This window comes from Stegodyphus dumicola, chromosome 8 (genome assembly GCF_044657685.1).
Source record: "Stegodyphus dumicola isolate Sdum_Otavi_A_Nest chromosome 8, ASM4465768v1".
In the NCBI taxonomy this organism is placed as follows: Eukaryota; Metazoa; Arthropoda; class Arachnida; order Araneae; family Eresidae; genus Stegodyphus; species Stegodyphus dumicola.
Genome location: NC_140775.1, coordinates 84857295 through 84881045, shown reverse-complemented (window position 1 = coordinate 84881045; position 23751 = coordinate 84857295). Strand labels below are relative to the sequence as shown.

At 30.6% G+C, this 23751-nt stretch overlaps 1 protein-coding gene and 1 long non-coding RNA gene across 2 annotated transcripts in view; one reads left to right on the top strand and one right to left on the bottom strand.

The window, feature by feature from the left end:
- The first annotated feature begins 1404 nt into the window (after positions 1-1404).
- Positions 1405-22818, top strand: LOC118191995 (uncharacterized). Its single transcript, XM_035362870.2, has 7 exons — positions 1405-1565; positions 8256-8302; positions 11938-12048; positions 15085-15129; positions 16505-16561; positions 18176-18236; positions 22681-22818. Exons 1-6 carry the CDS (start codon positions 1433-1435, stop codon positions 18233-18235), a joined length of 453 nt encoding a protein of 150 aa, XP_035218761.1. The 5' UTR covers positions 1405-1432; the 3' UTR covers position 18236; positions 22681-22818.
- Positions 11882-23751, bottom strand: part of LOC118191994 (uncharacterized) — a 75094-nt gene continuing 63224 nt past the window's right edge. The window contains exon 7 of the long non-coding RNA XR_015042617.1: positions 11882-12173. This is a non-coding gene — a long non-coding RNA (uncharacterized LOC118191994). The remainder of the gene's footprint in view (positions 12174-23751) is intronic.

Here is a 23751-nt window from a genome sequence, read left to right as displayed (position 1 = left end):
TTCACAAATCTAAGCGGCTCAGCAATTATAATGCAAAGCAGAAGATTATAAATCTTATCTGATCTAGTAGCAACCTAGTAACGTGGTCTCGAGGGGCAGAACACGTTCTGAATTAAACTAACCTTTTTCTTTAAATAGTACCATCTCTTCCTACCTCAATTTACATTCTGCCAGGGAACTGAAGCAAGAAACGGCAGTAAAGATCCAAAATACCTTTTTTTTAACGGCAGGCACTAGCCATTTTAGGCTTTGGCCATTACTGAGACCAGAAGCGGTTGTCATTTTATTATGGAGGCACCTAATAGGCAGCCATTGTTACTTCTTATGAAGGAAGCGAACGTTTACATCCCTGTCTTCTCCGGGAGCACTCTCGGTAAAGTAGTCGGAATCACTAACCACTTCCCCATCCGGGCAACAGGTCCAAAACATAAAATAACTGGTTAATAAAAAATAATAATAATAACCTAAATATTGAATATAAAAATTGTTCTCAACATAGCAAAGCCAAATGCTAGAAAACATTACTGTGATGTTATTTCATCACATATTTATACAATGTATTACTTAATAAAGAAAATACCTAATTATTCAAGATGTAGCTGTGCATTTATTTCTCTGATCGTTTGCGCAAGGAAGAATTTTGATAAGTGACTAATCCTTAAGAATGAAGTTATCCATTTCGAACTACGACGTCGAAAAGTGAATTTGAGAAGCCGTTCCGGCTAATATGAAGTTACATCTCCACACTTATTATGTATCGTATTTTTATTACATATCGTAGAATTTATACGTCATTGTAATATGTATAAAAATGCATTTTAAAATTTCTAATCAATGAATTTTGTTTCTGATATAAATATAAAGCAAAGATAATAAATGATATAAATATAAAACGAAGATAATAAATGATATAAATATAAAACGAAGATAAACTAATAAAATAAAAGGAATAATCTATTAAGCGATATTTTTTACAGTGTAACAAACCTTGATAACATCTGTTCTTTGAATCAATTTCCAAGATAGTAATGATATCATTAATAATTTCCTTTCTGCAAAGGCTTTTTGTATGCAAATTGCGCAAACAGTAGCTCACGCCAACATCCAATTAAATGCAATATAAGAATACAGGCAGTGGCAAAACATACATTAACGAGGAAATGAAATTCCTCCGGAAAATACGAAAATTACCATAAACAAACTATATGAATCTGTTCCTGAACAATAAATATTATAAGGAATGTTTGCGGTTGCGGATGTTACGAGGATATCATCACTCATTATCTCGCACGAATAACTGATGTTATCTTATTAAATAAACTGTGAAATTTCTATACCTAACCACGTAAACATGTGTTTTACAAAAGAAAGAAGTTATAAAAGCTTCAGCAAGATTCATCATAGCATTCAGACATTTACGTGACTAAGAACTATGGCTAGAAAAATTAATTTAATTTTTCTGCTTCTGGTTGCTTGCATTATTTTAATGGTACCTCCTAACCTATGCCAGGATGAATCTGACAGAGAATTTTATGATTGCTTTATGTTTCAAATTTGCGACTGTGGTGAGTATGTTTTAAATATTACTTCGTTGTTGTCGTGGCTGCCTTTCAAATTACGTCAAATATAGTTGGCAGCCACCAACACATTACACTAACCACATTTTATCACTGTAATATATATCCAGATTGTTGCTCGTTGTTGTGACTTAGTTTCATACAGTGTAAAATACAGTCGGGATCATCTTTGCATCACTATAATATACAAGATGTGCCCATTAGTTTCAAGACAGTTTCCTATAAATAATTAACCAGACAGTTTCCTATAAATAAGAAAAATATTACTAACCTTGAAATAAATTTATCTCTTTCAAAAACATTTATCTCTTTCAAAATAATCGCCAGAGGAGTCATAGAATTTTTCCAAGCTTCTTTCGGTCGTCAAAACACTGTTTGTAAGCACTGGAACTAACTGTTCCCAAAATATATAGTCAAATATATATATGATGCGATATAAGGGACTCAGCCCGACCCTCCTCGCAGACCTTTACGTCGCCCTATGGCCTTTTTGCCGGCTGCGCCAGAAGCAACACCTTCAACAGACATAAAGAACATAACTAAAAAACAAAATTCAGATTAAAATCCCTACTGCAAGCTTATTATGATTAATCCTCTCCATCATTTTCCTGGCAAATGTTTTCATTAAAACCATTCTATTAAAATCATTTAAAATATCATATATATTAAAAACATCTTTTTTCTCAAACTCGTTTCTGATATCAGTAAAATATTTACATGTTTCCACATAATTGCTCTGCAGTGCCCTGTTCTTTACAGATATCACAGAGGTCAGAGTCTTGTAATTTAAACCTTTTAAAATAGAAAGGAAAACGGCCATGAGCTGTAATGATTTGGTTAACGTCAATGTCTGAACAACATAAACTTTTTTTAAGTTTAACAAATTTCATATAACCTTTATTTCGATCAGACCTTTCCCACGCCTCCCTCCATTTATCATAAATATAATTTTTCATAATAGTCATAGCTATCCTTGTTGATCCCTGTACATCAATATCACGAGTATTAACATCGGAAATTGCATCCTTGGCCAGTGCGTCCGCCCTCTCATTTCCAAAATGTCCAACGTGAGCCTTCACCCAATTAAATACAATATTTTGATCTTCTCTCAGGTCTTTATATAATATAATTCTCTAATATCTACTATTAAAGGGTTGTCTTGATCAGGTCGTGAGAGAGCTTGAAGAACTGTCAGACTGTCAGAATAAATATGTATATCATATTTCCCTTTAAGAGCCTTTTTAATACATTTCAGTGAATAAAAAGTTTTTCAGTGAATAAAAAGTATTTCAGTGAATATCAAGCTTCCGCTTGATAAACTGAGAGTTTACATTTATTATTCTCAATCTCTGTTCCATAATAATATATAACATATGCGAAAGCAATGGCGTCTCCCAGACCTGACCCGTCTGTATAAATGTCAATTTCTCCTATTTTTGAAGCATCCAAATAATACGATATATATATATATATATATTCTTTAAATGACCCTCTTAAGCTTTGAAAAAAGGAAAAAATCAGCTGGCGATAATTCAGAACAATATGGTGGGTGATTGATCACTGCAGTTGAATGCCTAGCAAGATAATGTTATACAGATAATGCTGTATGGGGCCTAGCATTACAGCGTAAAAGAACTGCTGTTGAAAATCACAAAGTTCCTTCTTAACTGTTAGTCGAAAAAACACCGCCTTGAAAAATACTGATTGGCTGATTTTCCAGGGACAAATTCTTGGTGAATATGTCCTGTGTAATCAGAATCACCTTAACCTTTGATTTCGATACCAGTGCCTTTTTTAGGGGAGAAGACGGCTTCTTCCATTGTGAACTTTGTCTTTTTGTTTCTGGGTCGTATCGTAGACAACAGTACTCGTCTTCCGCTATGATACACTTTTAAGAAACTGTTGCCCTGTCTCGCAGTAGTTAGCAGATCTTCACAGCAAGCTTTTCAGTCTGCTTTTTGCTGTTCTGTCAAAGTCCGAGGCACAAATCGAACACAAACTTTTTCACAGTTTCAAATAAAATTAACCTACAGCTTTCGTTGCTTATCCCAAGCATTTCTGAAAGTTGCTGGGCTGCACGTCTGTCAGCTTTTACCAAAAAACATTTTCCTCATTATTCTCATTCTTAGACGTTGAAGGGCACCCTAACTTTGGTTCACCTTCAACGTTTTTACGCCCACAATTAAAGCGATTGTACCACTCATTCATTTGTGTTCTTGATAACGATGCATCAATATATAACGCTGAAACGCGTTTGAAAATATAACGCTGATTTTTGTTGTTTGACTTCTGAATTAGCATCAATATATATTGTTCAAATCAACTCTAACATTTCAGTAGAAGATTTATGTAATGTGTAACAAAATTAAATGTTATAATGTTATTCTATCTGAAAGCAATTTGCTTTTTACATTGTCTTCTTAGCAAATGAAAATGACTCTGACATTTTGATATGGAAACAACAAAATAACCAGTTTAGATTAGCATTAACAAGAGTTGAGATATCACTCCTTCTAAAGATACATTTATTCTTTTACATTTTTATTTTATCGTTTGGCATTTTAATTTGTAAACAATTATTTTAAGTTGCGAATCTTTACTGTCCCTTCTCCCACACCGTTTTCCTAACAGAATGCAGATTTTAGCTCGCGTATATTTGAGTGAGGGTCTGATATTGTTTTAGTCAGAGCGCGTTCCGCCTTCTGAAGGCTAGTTACTAGTTGATATTCTACGATAGCATTCCTGTCTACGGCATTGCTTTATTCTTACAGATTATGCTGTCACGCCGATGCAGATTAGAACCAACTTGCGTTTAATTAACTCTGTGTAGCATTTGACTAATTAAGATTTATTTTTAATTTAAAATTCTACTTTTTAATTTCACGCCATAAATGCTGGATGGTTTTTGCAAGCACTATCAGTATTTTCTGCTCAACTTATTTGAGTTCTTAATAAAAGGGTCTTTTACATCCGCAGTAAGTTTCAGTTTGCTAACCTATATACAGCGATAAGTCGTTTAGCTCTACAAAGGAGTCTTAACTTAGTATATAAGTACTTTAGTGTAACTAAGTTACACTTGTATAAGTACTTATACACTAAGTTAAGGAGTCTTACCTTAGTGTATAAGTACTACTAAAAAAAAAAGCAACTTGATTAGCGCACCGTGTTCATCTAGGCTAATCATGTTACTTATTATTGTGGCCAGTTTCCATATCATGTTAAATATAGTTGTGAGGCGAAATATAATATGCAATTTCATAATTTTATTGAGAGTTTTTAAATTACTCTCAATAAATTTATGTAATTGTATTTAAAAATTGTAAGACATTTTTATTCCAAATGTATAGAGATATATGTTTTTTCATCTGAAATGAATGTAGTAGCTGAAACAAATTTTAAATAATAATTAAAGTTATCATTTTGCAGTCAATCACCCTTAAATACAAAATGTTGCATAACTGTTATAGAACTTGTAAATTTAAGTACCTTTACTTCACGATATAAAGAATGTTGACAAATGTAGTTCCTTGAAAACAGAAACTGAGATTGATCAGTCGACGTTTTGCGGAATATTTAACACGTGTTTGTATTTCTTTCGAATTCTTTCAACCAGGTAGCAAAATCTTTGCAATTGATAACTTTACAATGAAAATTTTCGGAAGAAATTGACTATGCTTTAATTATATTGTACAGGAAATTGCGTGGCAAAATATTTTCAACCATCTTGCTCAAAGCGCGCCAAAGATCATTTGACATATAGAAATATTACTGAGAGTCCATTGGTTCATCCTAGAAGCCATTTCCTCAGTAGCTATACAGATGTGCACTTGTGAAATATGCTTCCGGGGCTCGTGTTCGGGAGAAGGATTATTCAAAATTTGATGACTCTAGGTACCGTTGTTTTTTTCAAATTGCAAGAAACATACATACATTCATGAAGATTCTTCATTATTTAGTTTCTTTAAATATAATATAGGGCGATAATATTTGGTGGCAAAAATTTGAAAAGTGATTCTGACATTTAAAGTGATTCGACGCAAAATACCATTTTGAGACTAATAGTCCTTTTGGGCTAAAGCACATTCGGGCTAATAAATAAAAAACTAAAACATACTTAAAAATTTTTAATGCTATGGAATATTTATGTTTTAATTTTTAAATAATTCCTATAAGTGGAATCACAATAATTGGTACTAAATATCATTTGGGTAATAAAATCACATTGGGTGCTAGATATTGTACCAGTGTATACTATGCGTGAGTTATGTATACGTAATAACTCCAAATATGCATACTGTACATGTATATTCTGTGTTCGCTCTTCGTTCGATTGTAACTACAGTTAATATTGCAGAAAAATAATTTTTTTTTTCAATTTCTTCTACGACTTATTTTTTTAAACCTAATTCCACAAAATATCAAATACGAACTCTCAAGATTAGTTAGAATTAAAAAAAATTAAAACGAGCGGGGGGGGGGAACTTAAAGCAACCAGACGCACTGTTTAAGTATTTTGTATAAATGGTTACAGACATATCAATAATTAAAAATAAAAAAGGATATAGGCTTATAACAAACGGTGAAACATAAAAATGAGAAAAGCAAATTAAAGTGCTAATGCATTGTGCGAAAGAAATGATAGGAAAACCAGAATAGCCAATCAGTGAAGGAGCAAAAGTTAAGAGAACAAAAATACATCAGCCTACAACAGAAGGGAAATAAAAAATAAAAAATGAGTCAAAAATAATGATTGAAAAAATTTTAAAATTATGCTATAAACTATATAACCAACATATTTTACTTCCATTATGTGAAATTTAGTAATTCAAAACAAACATATTTTTAGTAAACACATTGAAAGTAATGGTAACAGAAGCTGAAAAGAAAATTACAAGATCATTAAAAAAGCGATATTTTACATTACAGAAGCAATTGGTGAAAAATTTAAAAGGAAAGTTTATCGTACAATAATAATAGTAAATTAATTTGTTCTCATGTATGTATTTTTTTCTCTTCCTTGAGACATGTTTTACTGAAAGCGAAGGAGATTTGAAAAACGTTAAAGTAAGAGCTGAACAACATAAATGCTCAGCGTAACACAAGAACTTCATAAAACATACGTAAGCTCTATACAAGGCCTTACTGATATAAATACTGAAGTTCTTTATTTCGAACGAAAATAATATCGAAGAATGTGTTTCGGAAAATAGTTCCATTTATATACAACCTAAAAATAAATATTACGCTCGAAGGGGCGTTTTTCTCATTTACATACACGAGAGAGCATTTAGGCTAATTTTTTTGGACTAAAAATATTTAAAAATAGCCTATCTTTAGAATTTCTGATGGATAGTCTCATGCGCTGGAGATAAAAATAATTTTTCCGTTCAGTGTTGCCATTCTCGCTTTGAAATCGTTGAATTTGTAAATCAAAATTTCGTTAAAGTTTTACAAACTATGAAATAGATAATAAATCAAATTCGAAATTCAAAATTCGGACGTCCAGGTGCCCATGTTCGAGTGGAGGATTACGTTATTCAAAATTTGATAGCTCTAGGTACTGTCGTGTTTTCACAGTGCGAAAAATTTACACACATTCATGCATATTTTTCATTACTTAATTTCTTTAAATATAATACAGGGCGATAATAGTTGATGGCAACAATTTAAAAAGTGATTTATAGTGAAACGCCACAAAATGCCGTTTTGAGACTAATAGCCCTTCTGGGCTACCTCTCCTTTGGGCTAAAAACAAAATTATATTATTGCAGAACTCTATATGCTAATTGGATTCATTTGATTAGCTTTTGCGCTTGTTTAGATAAGACATAATCAATATTTAAAAGCCTTCTTTCAACTTATTACAGCAAACAAAGAATTCAAAAACGTGTAATTGCAAATGCACTCTATGAGGCGTAAAAATAATAAATGTTACAAAAGCTGTGAACAGGTTTTCTTTCCTGCACATTAATTGCAAGCAAAAGAAGAATCATAGAGCTCATATATACAGAAGTAACTTGCATAAAATTCAGTTCTATCAAGAATAATGAAATTGTTGAGGAAAGTTACATGTACTGTACTGTGTATGCTTCAATCCCAATCGGTAGTAAGTTAGGCTTTTAAATTTAAAACTGTAACGTTTCAGAAGGCTTGGTTTGGTTTATTTGAATATGACAAAGCATTCCAGGGCTACTTGCCAAAGGCGAGGCTGCCTTCGTAGAGGACTTTCTATGGGAAAATGGCTCGTATGCGCATTAAACGAAAACGTCCATGCAGCCAGCCCGTTCGTAGGAATTCGAACTACGGACCGAAATGCTCAGCCGCTGGTAGGCGGTTTCAAAACAAATCTCACAAATATTCACTCCGGCAACTTAAAACCTAGAGCAACCTTAAAAGTATACAAATTATTCGTTCATTCATATGAAAAATTGTTGTCCTAGGAATAACATTTCTGGTAGTAGAGGAAATTTTGTCCCCGGAAATTAGTTTGATGTCTTTAAGGTTATTTACTTATTAGAATTTCTCTGTCTAATTATTCTTGCCTAAGAGTATTTTTAAATTCTTTTGAATCTAAAATTTGTTTTCGTTTTGCAACTGAAACAATTTGTGTGTTACACAGATATATTTAATCATTCAAATATTGAATTTCTGAACTAATACAAATATTTTTTAAATTAGACATGCTGGGTGAATACGAGCAGTGTTGGTCTATATCCCCTACATCGGTAAGTGTGAAAGGTTTATGCGATAAGTAATAAAGTGTAATTTTCAAGCATAAAGTTTTAAAATCGTTCTTGAAAAAAGACCACAAATAAATCAAATTACTTAAAGATGGTTACATTCAAAATAAAGTATGTAATTTCATATATCTTACGTATAAATAAATATGTAATTTGATACGATTTGACAAAACTGTACATCAGGAAAATACGCGATAGAAATGTAATGTGAACAGTAGTAAAAATAAATTTTTCCTAAAATAAGAAATAGGATTCGGTTCGAGAAAAGTCTCTCATCTTTTTATTTAGTAAATTTATTAGAAAACATATGCATTAATTTAATAGATAGTACATGTATAAAAGAATAACAATATGATGAATTTTTGAATGCGTTTTTTAAACAGAACTAGCCAGAAATTAAAAAACCTCATTAATCTGCTGACTATGAAAATATGTTTCATCACCAAAAGGCTCCAATAGATTATCAACAACGTATTGGTGGTTACCAGCTAATACACGCCACATACACGGTATTTGTGTTACAACATACGGAATTTGTGTTAACACAGGTACCGTATGACGTGTTAATACAAGTACCTTATGACGTGTTAACGCAAGTACGGATCGCAAGTTAATGGAAGATCAGTTACTTGAATCCCGAAGAGGTAAAATTAATTTCTCCTGTTTTTTGGTTTCGAACGTATAAAAAAGCTTCTACAGTAGCTGCAGAATTAAAATTTGACAGATGATAGTTCATCCTATCCGGACTTGGTCGACTAATATTGTGAACCTTCTTAGCAGAATTTTGACTAAAGGAGAATGTAAAGAATTGTCGTATTATCCCAATGCGTGATCTCGCATCATTCTCTCGAAAAACTTTTTAAATAATTACATTTAAACCAAAAATTAACATTTGTTATAGCAAAACGTCATCAACTCAAACCAGCAGAATTGAACTCATAAGTTTTATTGCATTCTTGAAAAACAATTTATTACTTTAAACTTAATTTAAGAATAATAACTAAATAAATAAATAATAGCTTTTAGCTGCTTTTTTACATTTTAATTTTCTTCCTTTGTAAAAAATAACTATGTAGAGCATTTCTAGGAAATAAACAGTACTTTAAGCATGAATTTTCCATAAACATTTTTAGTATACTATATTGTAATCATTCTAGTTATGATATAATGATTGATTTTATAGGATTTACGCTAATCAGAATTTTATTAAAATTCTTAGATGTTGCGAATTTCATCTTCAGTATTTGAAAATTTAGTTTTATAATTCTTTTCCCTCTGAAACTGTGTCAGGGCAATCTCATTTATATTGTCCCTCTCCAGTAACTGAAAATTTTTTACCTATTTCCATTGCATGCAAAACTAATGATTGCACGACACGTATATTTACCAAAAAGAATGTGAAATTTTAAGTTAGATTAGATGCTATTAAGAAAACTTAATTTATGCAAATGTTAGGTCACTAAAGTTATTTACCTATGCAGAAGTAATATTCCGTTCAACATCAATATTTTACTTGAAATTCTTGAAATTTTTTTCGGAATCCCATACTACACCCTAAATAAAGATAATAAATCTGGAAGATTACTTCTAGCAGCATAAATAAGCCTTTTTTCTTACATTTTCTCTTTAAATACATAGTGAAACACTCCACAAAGTGTTTTTGGTTATATTATTTATAAAAATTCATAACTGACAGAAAATAAATCATTTTCGAACTTATTAGAATTTATTTGTATCGCATTCATGAACAAGCAATTTAAAAAAAAGTATCATTATCATTCAAACAAAACTTAAGCAAACGTATAATAAAACGTATTCGTATTCAAACAATTTTCAATAAAATTTTATGAAAAATGTATACATTTATTTTCATATTATGTAAATAAATATTTCCCTGCAATTCTAATAATCGACATAAACCATCAACTTAGAAAATTATCTATAGGTAAATCTGAAACTACAGTAAACAATAATAAATTTATTGAAACTGAAAGAGAAGCAATAATGATTTGAATTTATTTTCCTCCTTTAATTTAATTGTTTATTTAATTATTTTTTAAATGTTATCTAACTAGTTTGGTTTTATTTTTTTGGTTTTATTAGATTATGGCAAAGCACTCGAGGGCTATCTGCCTTAAGGGAGGGATGCCTTCGGGGAGGACTTTCTAAGGGAAACTGGCTCGTATACACGTTACACATGGGGAAAACCACGAAAACGCCCATGCAGCCAGCCCGTTCGCGGGATTCGAACCTCTGACCGAACTACCAGTGTTCAGCGACGTTACCGCTCGGCCGCTGGTGGGCTCGTTATCTAACTAGAAACAAGCTTTCATAAAGGACTCAAGAGAAACTTATTTATATATTTCAATAATTACAGCTGTATGAAAATTCAAAATAAACAAGCAATATAAAAAGTCAATTTCTACTTAGGTCAACAAAGGAAAATTTTATTTTAGTTACTTTTTATTAACATTATTAACATTTTTTCGTTTCTAACTTATGATGCTGATGGTGGTCTATAATTTCTCATTCTATCCATCTCTTGTAATGTTCCATAATTAGACATGCTAAAAAAGCCTCTAAACTAGGATTCGAAATAAATTAATTTTTGTATTGTATAGATTTCTATTCAGAGCACCCTGATAATAAATTAATAATTCAACTTTTATATAAAAGTAAAAATGCCAATCTATGTGCATGCTCAGCATATAATCGTACAACCGGGTAAATTCGATAAATTAGAGTAAAATAATTATATACATAAATTTTACTTTCATTTAAAGGGAAAGTTATGCTCATTCTGAAGAACTCCAAATTAAGAAAATCAATAACTAGTTTAGGAAAAACATAAATTGTAATAAAATCACTTATTTTGTTCTCACCTGCATAATTTCCTCCCCTATATTAAAAACAACTGAAAAATTTTAGCCATATGTGACTTTTATAATAGTGATTAAAGTAATTGAAATTTATGCAAACTATCAGAATTAAGTTTTCAGTGTCGTTGAGTTGTTAGTAATATTAAAATATAAAAATAATTAGTGTATGTCATTAGAATTCTGTTGAAATGCTTTGTATACTCTTCCTTTATCACGTTCCAATAATAATAATAATAACTAAGAAAACTGTAAAATAGGGGAAAAATCAACAGATACTTTGAATCCTAGATTAATTAAAGATTTTGGAATTCGTATAATGTTGGTAAAAGTAATGAATGAAAACTACTAAGATGCTGGTAGTTTGAACATGAGTTGTTGAATGAATGAACATGAATTAGTTTTCTTTTTGAAAAGGCTTTCACAAAAGCATCCTTCCTCTTACGCAGATTGTTTTACCTTACAAGTAAACAAGAAACAAACATGAAACTCATTTGTCCCACTTCTATATCAGTATTTATACTGGTAATCACAACATACGTTTAGGTATATCTAAAAAGTAGAAATTTCTCAAAGTAATTAGGCAACTTTTGGGAAGAGTGCCGAAATTCTACTGGACACTTTGATAGTACTTAAAGAAATGCGTAGAGATAATATGTGCTTTTTGTTATTAAATATCAAATTCAAATTAAATTAATTTTTATGTTTATGATCTATGTCAGATGCATCAATTAATTTTTTCAGTTTCAAGATCATTCTCGTGGGACAATGGCGGACTGCAGTTCTTTAGAGCCTGCAAGCAGTTCTATGCATGATATTGGAAAAGCGCTGTGTTCACATGATAGAGATGAAGCGGTGAGGCAAACTGTAGGGTTTCTCTTTTCTTCTTTTACATTTCCTGTCTATTGTGTAGTCTAATCTTCAAATTTTATCACAACTCAGATTACGAACAAGTGTGAACAGTTGTCTGGAAGGTGCATCTGAAAAAAAAAAGAGGGGCGGCTAAGATGCAATGACTACTCTGCATATCTTTTATTTTTATGAAAATAATTCAAAATATTTCCACATAACAATTCAAAAGAAAATCACAACTTTATGTTAATATAATCTGACAATTAGTAAGAAACAAACTTTTAACAAAATCTGACTTTTTACAATAGTATTTTATTTAAACTTAGTACTTCAACATATCTCGAAATTATTTTAACTTCAGAATATTTCATTTATAGTTTTTAATAGAATCATAAGCAAAATTCAATTATTTGAACAATTTAAATAATTATGAAAATGGTGTAAGTTTTTGAAAATGATATTTCGTTTATTTAATCTCATAAGTATCAACTGTATAACAAATTTGCGTGCATTCAAATTCACAGAATGTCGAACATTTTATTAACATTTATAAATAAGCTGTAAAATTCTAAATATCTCGATATTAGAAAACATCGTTTCTGAATTATTTCCAACAATCAAATAAACTTTTAGACTTTTACGAAACACCTGTGACTTTAAAAATACGTAGTTACGATTAACATATAATTAAAATATTAAAGCAATAAACTTTAATGTCCTTTTAATTTAAATTAAAAGTTTTGTTATTTCATGAATCTGTAAGTTACATTTAAATCAGATTGAATTTTCCGTTTATAGTGAGTAATCATTTGCGTAATCGCAAAATTAAATTTTGAAGTATATTTGCGGCCTTTTAGCTAAATAAATAAATAAAAGAATCTTATAAAAAAAAGTGAAAAATGTTTTACTCTTTCCAAAAATTCGATATCTTATTTTTTGTTCCGATTTCAACATTTGAATAATATTCTTATTTGACAATTTAGTTAAATGTAAGTTTTACAAGTATTCATTGAAAAATATCCTTTACAAATTTTCGAGAGGTTTATTTAAAACGTAGTTAAAAAATAAAACTTTCAAAGTGTTTTAGAATTGTAAAAGTATTTATTTTATTAAAATATGACACGCGTAGAAAAGAACAGCGAAAACTACGAAACATGCGTTTTCCCTGTCAAATGCAAGGAGGAGGGGAAAAAAGTTTTAAGATATTGAACATCAGAATTCAAATTAGCCACAGTTAACAGTTATAAATTAGCCATAGCTAACAGTTATAATAAGTAGGTCAAACTTGACCTTGATTTGAAGAAAATTGGAAAGGAACGCAATGCAAAGACTCAGTGCATTTCCAAAGAAAAACTGGCACAATTCTTGCTTCTTTCATAGCATTTTACTGCATATTCTAAAGTATTTGCTTTAATAAATTTGATCATCTTTAATTATATTAAATTTAAGCATTTTTGAGACAAATTGGAAATAAAGTAAAAGAAAATTGAGCAAAGGTAATATTTAACGTGATAAACTGTGTAAGCACTTTTGGTTCTAAAATTTAGAACTGAAATTGTTAAGTAAATTTTATCAGTGAATATGAGAGACTTTAAGTATTTTCATTCTCCAGTTGAAGGACCCGTTTGGTTAGTTTTAATGATAGAAAAGCTGAGAAAATGGTCGAAAGGTCAATATAATAAGTGATGGAAATAAAAATTATGTATTTAAACATTGTGTTAAGCATCAAAATCTAAAAATATATTAACAAGCGGAGTAGTCAAAATTAAGTTCTGTCCAGTATATCAAGCTCTGTCCCAGAACATAATCATGGTTAGAACATGAAGTGTTCAGTTGTAAATGTAAGCCTTTCAGAGCAACAGAAAGTGTACATTTTGGTTTATGTAAGAAGTACCTTGTTTACAGTATGTGCTAGAAGTAGTATTTCTCTAAACCAATGCAATTGTATTCATGTTTCGTCATTCTTCTAGTGATATTCCTTATCTACATTCTGGACGGAGGCAGTAATGTTTATTTTCAACTCTTCTAAGGTGTGCGTATTTTTCGTAAACACAGTTTGCTTTAATTTAGACTGAAAAGAGTTGTACATATTGGTGGTCGTAAGCTGTAGATGCAATTCTGTCATTAACAGATCTCCTCCAGTACCTTCGTATTGGAATCTGTTACATGATATTTCGCCCCATCTATATCCAATAGTGACTTTCATTCTCGCATTATAATGGAATAAGCTTCCAGATATTTTATTGGAATGTCTCGGCGTCTATGTAAGTTGTTTAAGAACATGTTGTTGTTTATACATGATAATAAGAATCCGACAATCGTCGCCTTGACAAGGCAAACCGCAAACTAACTTTCTCAAGATACACAAGATAATTTTAAAAATTTTAAAACACATGTAAGTTTTCAGGGTTTCATGCTTGATAATTTTGGCCAAAAAATATGATGAGAACAGGAGTAATCTGCAAAAACACTTCATCTGAAACGGAAATGTTACAACAAATTAAGTTTTCAAAAATTAATAGTCAGAGACGAAGCAAACAATATGACAGTGCTCAATACCTGCTTTCAGCAAAATATTTTGGGCCCTTCCTTACTAAACTGAATTATATACCTCAAATATAATAGAAAAATACAGGACTCGGAGGACCACTGCAAATGAAATATGAATTAAATTAGGTGCTCTTAAATATAAGATATATTTTTCAATTGACACCCTGTAATTAAAAATAATCTCATTTAAGCTTCATCATGCACAGGGAAGAAAATAAGTGTGAGATGGAATCATGCGTGGGAAGAATGTAGTAATAGAATAGTTTCGCTGTAATGATTATACTTGAACATATATTCGATGATTAAATGAGAATGAAAAAAATCTTTTGAAAAGCATTTGTTTATTTAAAAATATATGTTGAATGTTTTGTTTTAATTCTTTGTTATAGTATATTTATTGATGGTAAAGTAAAAATAAAAATACTTTAAAGAATGATTAAATTAATTCTTAAATATTAATTTTATTTTCATACTTAATTTAATTTTTAGTACCCTTGTTTCAAACAAGTCGTTGAAGGTATGAAACAATACGAGGTAAGTATCTTTACTTTATTTTCAAAATATTTCATTCAGAATTTAAAATCTTGATTGAAAGAAATCATTCAGGTGTAAATACAGTTATTCTATAAAATAGGAAATGCAAGGAATCATCCAGAAGTTTCTGAAAAAGGTAGTCTACACGAGGAAACAAAGTTGCTCAGCGACACAGTAAAGTCTCCTTGCAGATATGTCGCTTGACAGTATTTCATCCATAGAGGCTGATTGTGTCTGAGTTGCTTTGATATAACAAACCAGTCAGTCAAAGCGGATGACGTGTTTTGTATCCAATGGGAACACTCCATCGGTCTCGCAACAAGCATAATAATTTGAAAAGTTTCAATAACTCCATTTTTCAGACCTTAATTTAAAAAATAAGCTACAATAATATTAATAATTATAATAATCAGGAGACGTAATGGTATACAGAAAGTAGTTTAGACAGAAGTTTTTTACCTTCGTTTTCGATAATACCTAGTAAAACATTTTTTTATTGCAGTCGTCATTTAGATAAACCCATCTTTAATCAAATGTCAGTATGTTATCTATTATTTTTTTCCTGCTAAATAGTGTTCATACAGAATTGTATAAATTGTTCTGCGTTGAGCCATACACCTCGGCAAAAGCGGGTGAACATTATGTTTTTCGGCTTTTTAAACTGTAAATCTTGGTTTACTATTTTTGTTATTGTTATTACAGATGCTCACAGACTCGCAGTTGATTTCTGCGTCGGCGGATTTTCTCTTGTTAGCAGAGATTTAAGTTCAGAAATATTACAAACAGTACATATAATTTTTAGGTATTCGTTTGGAGTCTTGCCATGTAGAAGTAATGACTGACGGTTTTTCCCTTTCTGATTAATAGTCTTGCTTATTTCGAACTCGTAAATTTTAAAATCATTAATTTCAAAACGTTTTTGTGTTATGGATAATAGGAGTATCTTCTTCGGAAAGCCTGAAAACATACCATTCAATCCCAGCTTGTTTACATGTGACATTTTTACAGAAGAATGAATTTAAAAGGTAGCAGACAATATTTCTCATTTAAAAGAATAAGCTGTTGCCAGAAATTTTTATTCAAAAAAATATTTGCTTTTTCTAAACTCCTTATTGAAATCGTTCTAAAAATGTGTAAAAACATTGTGCATGTACACATTTTAGATTTCTGTACATTTACATAAATATCGCTAAATGTTGCAATAAAAGTGAAATGACGTAAAGAAATTTCCAAAAGTTGAAACGAAATTTTTGAACCTGAATATAAAAGTATGTACTCATGTATATATAAATTTCATTTGATTTAGAGTATGTTTGACATGATAGTGATTGTTGTGTAATAGAGATAATAATAATAATACATTCTTTCATTGCAGAGTGATTTGCTCAAGAGATTTGAAGTGAAAACAAAACAACAAATAGATAGAGCAAAGGTAAAGTATAGTTCTATTTCTTCCTATTTACTTTTTTATATTATATTCCCGTTGAATCCTGAGAGTTACACTGTACTCTTAGTGGCTTTTGGAAATAGATATTTTCTAACAAATCATCTGCATTTATCCTTTCTTACAGTACTTATCCTTTCTTACAGTACGTTTAATTTTTACAAGAGTTTATACTTATTTCTCTTTTTCTTTACGTTACATTATTATTTACATATTTGATTATATTGTTTGTAAACATTTTTATATAATTAAGAGATAATAATTAAATATAAAACTGGTAACTATCCACTTATCAGGAAGAAGAGAAATCAAAATAGAAACAAAGCAAACAACACAGTAAAATAATACATAACAAATAATCGAAAATTCTTTGATCTTTTCCAAAGAGCAAAAATTTCAAAAAAATTTCGAGCCACGTTTCTGAATTATATCTGGTTGATTATAAAAATCGCGAGAAAGTGAAAAAAAAACTTATGCAATTTAAAGCAAAAATGTAAGGCCATTACATTGTTTATATAATATTAATAAAGAACGCTATTAAAATTAATAAATTTTTTAATCAATCACCAAGATATAATCTGATTCGACATGACCCTCAACAAATCATACTATACAAAAGTAAACAGTAAAAAATTATCTTTGTACTGTTTATTTTAATTTTTTAAAACTAATTTCTCAGCATGCTGACTTTGATAATTAATAATCTTAATTGTGAAATTTCTACACTGTTTATTTACTTTACATTATACGGTATTTCTCCCTCCTTCTTAACATGTCTTCGTAGTATAGTGCTCACCACGCTCGGCGGGTATTCGAGAGGTCGGTGGTTTGATTCCCGGTGAGAGCAATGCTCATTTTGACATCTCTCAGCATCAAAAATCCTAATGTTTCTACAACATATACAAAGAGAAAGAATACACCGTAACTTCGCTGACTGGATATCCTGTAAAACTCACTTTGCTGAAAATATACTGTCGCGAAAAGTACAATCTAAACTCTATGTTTAATAATAGGCAGTCATATTATTTAGGACAGGGCTTCTTAAACGTTTTTCAGTCGCGACCCCTGGAGCCCATAAAATTTACGAAAATGTTTTGGGACTCCATAAGCATTGCACAAATCCAACACACGAGTGAGTTAAACTGTCAGTTGTTTCACTTGTACTGTAATATACTGTTGCAGTTTTATGCCATTAACTTTAACTTCTAATTTTAACACATAGAACAATGTGAAAATTTTAAATAAGTAACGGACGAAATGACTGCGTCACGTGCAAAGCAAGTAAAACGAACGTTTAAATTATAAAAAGAACGTTTTCGTTTTTTCTTTGTCCGTATGGTCTTATCTTTATCTATTTTCAGATACATTGTGTAAAAATATTTGGTAATTGTAAAATTATTACAATAAGTTAAAGAAATATCAAAACTACTAAAATTTTTGGCGACCCCTTGCTACAGGTCTCGCTACCCACAGTTTAAGAAACTCTGATTTAGAAAAGAGCATCTTTTTATTTATCAAAATAGTGAATTCAGCAAAACTAATCTATTACGAAACATGAAGCTTTAATATTGTTATATCCTTTTAAATATGAAACTTTTTCAGGTCTGCATTTTGCCTTATCTAATGAGGTGCGAAGAACAGGACCGCGAGTGCATGCGATAAGGTAACTGATCCTTGTACTTTTTTCCACTAAGAAGCTATTTTAGAAATTCGTTTTTAATCTAATCCTTTAAATATTAATAATAAATAGATAGGAACTGTGAAACTAGTAAACTGGCTTACCCTTTTTGAATGATTCAATTTCCGTCATTAAATGAACTTATTCTGCGTATTTAAATTGCTAATAATATTTTTTCTTAATTATAATACAGGTTACTTCTATTTCTAGCTATTTTGTAATTACCTTCTATTAGCCATGATTTAGTGTAATTTATGGATGTTGTCTTTGGTATTACCGGGTTTATATTATATGTTATCTGTAAACCAGTATATCCCATATATGTCTTTTTAGCTCCGCCGGTAGTATGATAGGAAAATTTTTATGCATTTAAAATCTGATTTAAATATTGCAAGAAAAGAACTTAACGCTTTTCTGATATAATGTTAGCTTACAATCGATAAAACTTCCTACTAAAACATTTCATATTGAAAATATTAATTTATATATCGCTGACGTCACGCTGAATAATATAATAAATCAAAACATTGCTGAATAATATAATAAATCAAAACATAGTCACAAGTACGTAAGTTAGGATAGCTTTGAAGCACAGTAGAAGATGATTGGAAAATGAGCTACTGAAGTTCTGCGATATATTTTTGATCCTGATAGCTAAAAATTAAGTATGGAAAATCATTGAATTTTTAGTAACTATAATATAATACAATTAAGAATAAAGTTGTTTAATTAATTGAAAGATTATATAAGGATAAATAGTTGCTACTGAATTACAAAAAATAACAAATGATAACGTTTCCGAAAAATTTCTAAGATTGATCACATAGGCATGTTATTTTATTAATGAAGGAAAGCCTTCGATTACTTGCAACAACTTCCTTTGCATTTTATTAGAAACATACTCTAATGAATAATAAAAAAATAATTTGTCGAGTCATTAGGGTTTCTGATGCTGGAGACGTGAAAAATGTGCAGTGCTCTCGCCGGTATTCGAATACTGGACCATCCAAATACGCGTCGAGTGTGCATCCAGTTACACCATGAAGGCATGCGGAGGAGGGAAAAGAAATGTTATAAAATTATTAAAAACATAAAACAAGTTTTAAGAAGAAATCTGGAATATTTTCAGTCGAAAAAAATTGAAATTAAAATATGCTAAACATTGTATGTAATTTCCTAATTTCTACCAGGTTAACAAATGCAGAATCCGAGAGACCTTTCTCTGTGGTTGACTTATTTTGTATGAAAATCAGAAATTACAAATTAGAGAAATTATGATTTTTCTGTGCTTACGTTTCAAAAACAGCTTACATAAAAAACATGTTTAGTTATACATATATTAGTGAAGAATTTTCTCAATGTTGCTCAATGCTCTATTTGTGTACTTTATACGTAAGCAATTTGTCTTCAAGTAACACGCCGAATAACGATTATTCAAGGTGATAAGCCAACAAGAATCAAAATAATGTTCATTAATCTGTAGGAAAAGTTTCGAAGGTTTAAATATTGAATATACTTCTTCAACTGCTGACGTGCAAATGTCGAAAGGCAAACCTGTGCCTTTCGACCTATGCAAACTTGTGCTTACGTGGTAATAACGACAGGAAGAAAGTCAATCTGTTGGCGACATTGATGAAAAATGAAAACAAGCATGAATAATTTCCTTAAAAGCTGAAGGTTAAGACGGATTGGAATTGGGATCGTTGACTAGAACTGAAAGATTTTTATCATTTTGCAAACCCTCTAGAAAATTTAATTCGCCAACGAAACATGTTTTTTTAATTAATTTTTGCTGAAAAAATATAGAAAATGTGATTTTCTGACCAACATTGCTGGGCAGTACAAGATTTATATTTCTTTTGTCCTAACACATGCCTTATTTTCCTTAGCTCCACATTTTAAGGCTTTCTTAGTTTGACACAATACAAACTAAACCCCACTGGCAGAGAATCGTGAATATACTCCAGGAGTTCACATCAGAAATGAGGTCTTTCAATATGGAACTGCTTGTTTTATTGATAAAAGAAAAAAACAATCCGAAAGATGAAATTCTGTAAAATGCGAGCAATTTTATAAACTGTATATAAATTATGTACAATATTTCATTTATGGACAGTATATATTTCGCCACCGTATTTCTATTTTAGTATTATTAAAGTGTTGTAATAAACGAATTAAATACTTTCCTTTGATTTCTTGTTGAAAACTTCATTTGGTATACGTCCAAGGATACAGACTGCATTAATGACGTACTGAATTACCACTGTAGTTCCTACTCCTATGTTATTATGTTAGAAGCTGTGTAGAATAATTAGAAGTCGTCTAGCCTTGAAATGGTCCGTCTGTACTTTAAAGAAGCTGACCATATTATCATCATGATAGCTTTAGAGGTAAAATCATTTTGAAAGCAATTAAAAGGCTAAAATATTGTTTCATTCTATTCTTTAGTTTAGCAGTGCGATGTATTTTCAAAAAGACCTTTCGACTGCTTAGTTCCTTGCTTAAATCTAAAGAACCGTCAATTGTTCAAATGCATAGCGCAACTGACTATTCTCAGTGCTTAACACCTTTCTGAAGATCACTTGACATCTATTTGTGATGAGAGAGGAGACTTTTGTTTAGTTATGAGAGCTCTTATATTTCTAATATTTGTCTCTTTCTGATCTTCCATAACCGGTTCGTCTTTCACACTTTCTGGACAACCTGAAAATAATTGTACAATCCGAAAATTTTAATTCTGATAAAATCGCACTATCAGTATATATCTCTTTTTGGTATACCTTTACTATGCCTCGCTTAGAATTTATCACAGAATAATATTGCATATTGCAGTGCTCCATTTCTCTAATGCCACATTAGTACGCTAACCAATGCTAACTGTTGTGCATAAACCTTGGTACTTGTAGGCTGCATTGATTTTCTTAACTGCCTTGATGAAAAATAAAATTTATATGCATAGCTTTCCTTTCTAAAATTCTAAATTTTTTCCAATATAGAAAGAAATTTTCTATCAATAATTTCAGGGACTAGGCTGAGGCGAATGAGGCTGGCTTCAGTTCAACAACTACGAGAAGCGCAAAAGTACTGAATGTAAAGCTATCCACGGAATCTTTATATCCCATATAATGCATAAAAATACACATATTTAGTTTTCCATCATAGTTGATGAAATGCTTGGATATGATTTCGCAGTCATTATTTTTTTGACACGGGTAATAGCATTGAGCTACCTCCCATGTAATTAAGAAATTTTTGTGTAGGAAGTGGTAACAAGTAGTATATATAAATGTCTGCTTACATCTTAACAGACCGTCATGGCGAATGCTTAAGGCGAACTGGAGATAAGCAATGAAATATTCAATTAAAAGTCAGAAAACTTATACGAGTTTTCGGACCAGTTTTCTCACCATGAAGGATGCATGAATATTTCCTTACGTTTATTAACACCCAACAAGTGTATTAGAGAGGATTATTATTGGAGAAGTATTAGAGAGGATTATTATTGGAGAAGTATTAGAGACCTAAGAGGAATTAAAGTTATTGAAAAATAAAAGACCTCATCCCATTCTTCTTCCCTCCATCTACAATAGACATCATCTTATCTAAAACTAAAAATATAATGCTGATAGACTGGCAAAGAAAGGTATTTCCACCCCTCATGTTGATGCTGAACCTTTGGCCTACCTTGAACTATACTCGAGAAGAAAGGTTTTAATTAATAATTCTTGCAGACAATTACCGACACACTTATGGTATCGTAGTGCAGATCTTGCTACAGCTATTGGTTTCAAGGGTGACAAGAAAGGACCAAAAGGCTCTGGTTCGTTTGATTTCAGGACATTTAAGGACTTTCAGATATTTCTGTGGTACTAAAACATTCCCAACTTGAGATCAAGTGTAGAAACTATAATGCCACTCTGCAACATCTACTTAGTTGAATTGTTCTGGTGTGTGAAGATCTATTGAAGAGACTTAATTCCGTGTTGGAAGGCATGATGGCGAATGAACTTATGGATTTGACCTAATTCAGACTAGAGGGATTAGTAAGAAGAAGATAAGTGTATTTTTAGCTCTCTCTATATGAAAGGCTATATCGACAAAAAAATTCCATTGTACTGTGATTCAAGAATACGTTTCAAGGTTTGTATTAAATTCACGATGTTCTGAGTTCTGGAACAAATTGTGAAAATGCGCTTCTAGTTCAGTTTATCAGAGTACTATGATTTCCAGTTTCATATATTTTCGTTTGCAGGTGATTTTTGCGTTGATATGACTTGACAGGATATACTCCCACTACAGTTGCAAATGTTCTACCATTAAGCATCATGAACTTCCCAAGACTATTTTATTATGATAGTGATGTAATTTTTGTGAACAATATTACACATGTCTTTTTCACAGCTTGTGACTTATTTTGTTTAAATTTCAGGTACAAGTGAGAAGAAGAAGTATCTTTGGAATCAAGAGTATTTTCTTAATTATTGATTATTAATAATTTAGAATTCTGAGTGCTGAATAAAATGTACCTAAATTACAGGTCATCATTAAAAAGCTGCTTCAAAGGTTATGAACTTTATTCTTAATCATAACATGTTCTTTGCTAAAAGAAGTAACATTAAAATTAATTTTTAAACACAAATTCATATAATATTTCATTATAGTTTTATAATTTAAAAAATGTTTGAATTTAAATACAAAATTTAAGTTTAAAGTAATTTGAAAAGCTTGTGCAAAAGGAATTAGTCGATCATGTTTCAGAAATAAGTACACAAATAAATTTGTTGATCACAATTAAATTATTGGCAGAACAATCTCCTAAAGAACTTCAGTTGATTATTTTAAAAGATACTGGAGATTTTAAAGAATAGCAAATCTTTTTTCCTGATTACCATTGTAAGAGATACATTTATTTTAATAAGCTGGTCAATTTATTGAGTTGTCTGTTAGTTTAATAATATTAAAAGCTCAATGGAATAATATAATAAGACTGAAAGCTTGCTTCGACATTCGAAAATGAAATAGCTTTAAAAAAGCACAGAAGATAATAGTTTCGACATTATTAAACGCAATGATTATTAACACCTTTTTAATTATGCATTTTCTTTGGAACTAATTTATCATCATTTATTTTAACTTTTACTTCAGACTTTGTTTTTAAAAAGCTTATGAAATGAATGTAACACAGAGATAAACTGAAGTCATAAACGAAGCTTATGTATGCTGAGCTTTATCGTAGAATGACGCATAGTATGTTTAAAACACCGAATACTTTCGTTTTTTAGTGGACACTAAATCTCGATCTTTTTTGTCTGCATTACAATTATTCATTATCATAATGTCTGCATTACAAAGTTTGAAATCCGATATTCTATAGAATGCCGTAGGCAATTTCAGGCAAAGTACGAACCTCATAATATTGCACACATTTCCTACGCTTTCTATACAGGCTAAATGAAAAACCTGGCAAATTTTCAAATGAAGCGCCGATTTTTAACTTTGC

Bases quoted from the DNA above. Each gene is read 5' to 3' on its own strand.
- LOC118191995 (XM_035362870.2), top strand. From the start codon at position 1,433: ATGGCTAGAAAAATTAATTTAATTTTTCTGCTTCTGGTTGCTTGCATT. The intron at 1,566-8,255 runs GTGAGTATGTTT...TTTTTAAATTAG, and splicing joins GTTTCAAATTTGCGACTGTG to ACATGCTGGGTGAATACGAG. The intron at 15,130-16,504 runs GTAAGTATCTTT...CTTTCATTGCAG, and splicing joins AAGGTATGAAACAATACGAG to AGTGATTTGCTCAAGAGATT.